The sequence below is a fragment of the Elephantulus edwardii genome, unplaced genomic scaffold, assembly GCF_000299155.1.
Source record: "Elephantulus edwardii isolate Elephantulus edwardi_28Jun2011 unplaced genomic scaffold, EleEdw1.0 scaffold00626, whole genome shotgun sequence".
NCBI classification, from domain to species: Eukaryota; Metazoa; Chordata; class Mammalia; order Macroscelidea; family Macroscelididae; genus Elephantulus; species Elephantulus edwardii.
Genome location: NW_006400376.1, coordinates 7,754 through 13,150, shown reverse-complemented (window position 1 = coordinate 13,150; position 5,397 = coordinate 7,754). Strand labels below are relative to the sequence as shown.

The 5,397-nt window shown below is 41.2% G+C and overlaps 1 protein-coding gene across 1 annotated transcript; it reads right to left on the bottom strand.

Annotated features, from left to right (window-relative positions):
- Window positions 1-610: 610 nt before the first annotated feature.
- Window positions 611-1,999, bottom strand: LOC102865679 (putative tripartite motif-containing protein 75-like). Its single transcript, XM_006903389.1, has one exon. The coding sequence runs from the start codon at window positions 1,997-1,999 to the stop codon at window positions 611-613; it is 1,389 nt and encodes a 462-aa protein (XP_006903451.1).
- Window positions 2,000-5,397: the final 3,398 nt, after the last annotated feature.

The following is a 5,397-nucleotide window of genomic DNA, read 5'->3' as shown; positions in this document are numbered from 1 at the left end:
CAGAAACAGTATGAACCTGGAAAAAGGATGAAAGACTGATTTGATTTTCTTTTCATTTTGATTTGTATTGATTAAAGAGCTGTTCATTGACTCTCAGTCAAGGTCTGATATAGCTTTGTAAAGTATCTTGGTGCCAGAATTTACTCAAAGCTGCCTCTCTACTGGGTTTTCAGACAGTAAGCCTACACAGGAGGAAGTAACTCACCTTTTTCTCAAGAAGCAACTGATGGATATAAACTGTGTATCTTTGAGTTGCTGGTGCATTTGACCATAAAAGTTGCAGATATAGGGTCTCTCTTACAACTAAAAGTTTTAATGTACTCAGTATTTTTTTTTCAAAAATACATAAAGGTGATTCGAAATGCATTCACTGGAGCATGAAATTATACCTATACATTAAATTCTCAGATTCCATTATAAATTTGGGTAATTATACATATATCTATGAAATATCAAAACAGCTCAGATTCTACTGTAATAAAACACTTTCCTTATTTTATTGAAATTAAATAAACATACATGCAACAAGTTACATAAAACTCAATCTACAGCCTGCAAGTGACAAAGGCAAAAAGTAAATCACTCAATCATCTTTCCTTCTGACAATTTATCACTTATAGTCTGTGAAAGCACAGATTGTAAGAGATTCAGGATCACGTCCAACATAGAAATAAGGCTTGAGTTGTTCAGGAAATTTGGCCAAAAATGAATGGATATGTGAGCTTGTACTTAAATTATAGAAGGAAATCTCACCCAACTCAAAGTCCAGATAAACACCTATCCCTTGAGGTTTTTCTGAGAGCATCAATGTAACTGAAACTGATCCTTGTGCAGTATACACGTCATTGCAAAGCTGAATTGTCCAGTGTCCATTCTGCTCTCTGGAGGATAAAATGGCCTTCCTGGAAAGAGATTCTGCACAAACTCCCACCATCCATTCAGGCTTGTCATTCACTCTAACTTCCCAATAATGTCTGCCTGTACTGAAGGCTTCAGATCCCAGGATCACTGGGGAAATGCTAAATCTCTTCAGAGTAGGAAGAAGTATTTTCTTTCCAGTCACAAATGTCACAGACTTTTTGTCCTCAGATATGACCAGATTGGGATGTGCTGTTTCAGGATCCAGAGTCACCTGTCTTTGAAAGTTCTTTCTCATTTCCTCCCGAGGTGGGTACATGTACCAGGAGTTCATGAGAAAGCTGAATTCCTCCCTTAACTGGACGGAAGAGAGCGACAGGGGCATATGATCTTCACACATAACATAGACCCTCTTGAGGCCTGTCAGCAATTTCACATCATCCAACATCACGCTCATATCGACCGCTTCCTTCCTGACACTAGAGTAGGTAGTAATGTGTTCTAAAACTGCCATTCTATCTATAAGAATATTTTGTTGAATATGCTTAAAATCATCAGCTAACCTGAAGACACAGACGTGTTTCTGCCAGTTGAAAGAGTGGTTCACAATTCCATATTGAAAAAGAAATTTTTGCCTCCCTTTTGCAATCATCCCATTCAGCTGTTCTTCAGATTTCTTTTGCGTGACACAGAGGTTTTCATAGAGTGTCAATTGCTTCTTCAGGAACAGAGAGTAACCTCTGAGCCTTCTCCTTTGACTAGAAGTAACATCCTCTAGAGGCTTCATGTTGTGACCCTGGTGGTCTTTGTTACAGATGTGACATAATACACTTTGGTCATCCTCACAGAAAAGGTTCAGGTCCTGACTGTGTTCCTTGCACTGAGGCATCTCTCTCTCCCTCTTGCCCGTGGTGTGGTGTAACTTGGCTTCATGCAATATATTTCTCAGTTGACTGTTGTTCCTTAACATTTTATCCTGGTGTGGCTGTTTGCACGATGGGCAAGGGAACTTGACATCCTGATATTCCCAGGCAAGCTCGATGCAGGACCGGCAGAAGTTACTCCCACACTTTATAAAGACAGGGTCTCTCAGGGAGTCCAGACACACTGGGCATTCGCCCTCTCTCCCCACTGTTGCCATTGTTGTCATTCCTTAGGACCTTTGAGATCTTCACGTTTTCCTCTTTGATATTATGAAATCACTGATCCTATCCTACAGAAGAATGACGAACAACAATGGATTCTCTCACAACATCCAGGGATCTAGTCCTTTGGCAACTCCCAGGATGTGATTCATCATTAAAGAGTTGTCCTGCTTAGAAACCAGCCTGGCACTCAAGATGATAATTAGTTCCTGTAGATGAGAAAAATTTACAGCTTAATGCATGAAGTTCATAACACAAAAACAGGATTGTTTGCCTCCAACCCATTTGACAAAGCCATGAAAGGCAGGGACAGTGGGGAATCAGTGTAACCTACAATAGTCTAAGTCTGCACTCCAAGGAACCCACAGGCGAAGGCTATGCTGTATTGGTTTGTTGTTGAGTACCTTCCAGTTGAAACTGACGCACAGTCGACCCTCTAGTGAGTTTTCAGAGGCAGTAGATTGCAAAGGAGGAGATGCCCATCTTTTGCCTACCAAGCAGCTGGTGGATTTAAGCCATCTACCTCTGGATTGGCAGCACAATTACTTACCATTAGCAACTAGGGCTTGATCCAGGTGCAGTCACTATCGTACCTTCATCAAGTTGCCTTCTGTCACCCTCCTTTTTACCTGAAGTTCTCCTAACCTTTTTCCCAATACCCATGGTTAAGCACAACCTTCTAACATTTTGAGAATTCTTAAATTGCTGTCATGTTGCATACTTTGGGCATGTTGCTTGTTGTTATGGTGTGCTGTCAAGTTTTAACTGACTCGGAGCTGATCATCTGTGGGATATTCACAGGCAGTTAATTCCATGAGAGGAGATTGTCCATCCTTCACCCTGGGAGCAGCTGAAAGCCTCAAAACACTTGCCTTCAGGATTGCAAGGCAGCTTATTGCCACTAGGCCATCAGAGCTCCCTTGGATATGTTGCTGGGAGAAGATATTCTGTGGAGAGGGACACTCTGCTTAGAAAGATGGAGAGGTGGTGAATGAACTTTTCTCATAATTATACCTTTTTGATTGACTTTTGCCACTAAACAGAACTAATTTCATTTCATTTCATCCATGATAGGCGTTTGTTCTTCTTGTTGTCATGTGCCGTCAATTTCCCTGTGCCTCACAGCTACCCTATGTATAACAGCTCCTAAGCTGCCTTGTCCGGAGCCAGTCTAATTGACTCCAACACACTGCCCTAGTTACAGTATCAATCCATCTCACGTGTGTTCTTCCTAACCTGTGTTGTCTTTCCACCTTTCCTTTGGCAAGGATTGCTTTCTTGATCCCATGCCCAAAGTATGAGAGACAGAATTTCACAATCCTAGGCACCAAGGGGAAACTTTGTTTCACCTTCTCTAAGAAAGACCTATTTGTTTTCTTGGTGGTCCATGGCATTTTTAAGGTCTTCTCCAAAACCAAAACTTAGAGGCATAGATTCTGTTTCTGTCCTCCTTAAATCATTGTCCAGCTCTCTGATGCATAACATGTAATTGCAAAGACCACGGATTGGATCAGGCGCTCCTCAGTCTCTAGACAGACATTGCTGCTTTTCAGTGCTCTGAAAAAGTCCCTGAAGGCTGATTTACCTAATGCATTTCATCTTTTGATTTTTTAATATCTCTTGCCATAAGTGTTGATTGTGGAGCTGAGCAAGCTGTAACTCTTAACAACCTCAATCTCTTCTTTATGTATCATGGTGCTGCCAATTGGCCCAGTGGTGAGAATCTTTGTCTTCTTAATATTGAGCTTCAGTCTATATTTAAGACTTCTGCAGCAAGTGCTTCAGCTCTCCCTCAGTTTCAGCACGCAAAGTGGTGTCATTTGCATAACGTAAGTTGTTGATGAGTCACGGGCCATGCTGATGCTTCATTCCTTCCCATAAAGCCCTGTCTCGTTCATGATCTGTTCTGCATGTAGGTTGAGAAGATACAGAGACAGAATGCATCCCTGACTCACACCCTACTTGATTTTGAACCATGCAGTATTTCTCTGCTCTGTTCTATGACTTTACTTGAAGTTACTACTAAACTGCTCACCTCCGTGTTGGATAGACAATTCCATATTCCTAGTTCTCCATTAAAAACAAACAACTATTCTGAGTTTTGGTCTATGTAAGCATGACATATAGTGAGAATTAAGTAAAATCATGTCTTTAAAAGGTTTACTCCACATTAATATCCTATCTCATGGTTCTTAGCCTTTAGTCCACTCACTCAAGCAAAAAATTATTAGGACACTTTAGAAACTAATTGATTGCACTCTTCGGAAACACAAATATTCAGCCATCCGTTTTCTAGCTCCATTTACCTATCTACACACATTTTACTATCCTTTAAAAAAGTATACTGGTTTGTTTACATAGTTCATATATATTGTTTTACATACGGGATATTACCCATTTCTTTCACATATCCATCCTCCCCTGATCAAAGTGGGTGACACTATAAATACTAATGAATGAAGACTAGATGATCTGTGGGAATATATTAATAATATAATCCATGAATAACCCAAAAGAATATGATAAAGAAGAAAGAAATTAAAGATGAAAAGGGTTGTCAGATGAGACCCTGAATATGGCAATGGAGCACCAAGAAGCCAAAGCAAAGGGACGAAATGAGTAAGTTCAGGAGCTGAACACACAGGAGGAGATGTCCATCTTTTGCCTACAAAGTAGCTGGTGGATTTCAGCCATCTACCTCTGGAACGAAACAAACTGTGGCTGACTCTGAGAAGAATGCGAATCCCAGAACACTTGATCGTTCTAATGTGAAACCTATACTTGGACCAAGAGGCAGTCGTCAGAAGAGAGGAAGTGAATACTGCATGGTTCAAAACTGGGAAGGGCGTACGCCAGGGATGCATCTTATCTCCATAACTTTTCAACCTATATGCAGAACAGATTATCCGGGAGGCTGGGCTCTATGAGGAGAAATGTGGGGTCAAGATTGCTGGACGATTTATCAACAATGTGCGTTATGCAGATGACACAACCTTGCTTGCTAAAACTGAAGAGGACCTCAAACCCCTGCTGCAGAGTGTCAAGGAATGCAGCCTACAATATGGATTGAGGCTCAATGTCAAGAAGACAAAGTTTCTCACCACTGGACCAGTTGGCAGCATCAGGTGGATGTTGAAGACATTGAGATTGTACACAACTTTAGTCTGCTTGGCTCCACAGTCAACAGTCTTGGCACCAGTAGCCAGGAACTTAAAAGGCGCATTGCCATTGGAAAGTGTGTGTTAGGGACCTCTCCAAAGTACTGAAAAAAAATGGTGTCTCTGTGGACTCTATGGTGCATTTGATACAGGCCATGGTCTTCGCAATCACTTGTTATGCATCAGAGAGTTGGACAATAACCAAGGAGGATAGAAGGAGAATTGATGCCTTTGAG

Excerpts from the sequence above, each read along its gene's own strand:
- LOC102865679 (XM_006903389.1), bottom strand. The coding sequence starts at position 1,999 with ATGGCAACAGTGGGGAGAGAGGGCGAATGCCCAGTGTGTCTGGACTCC.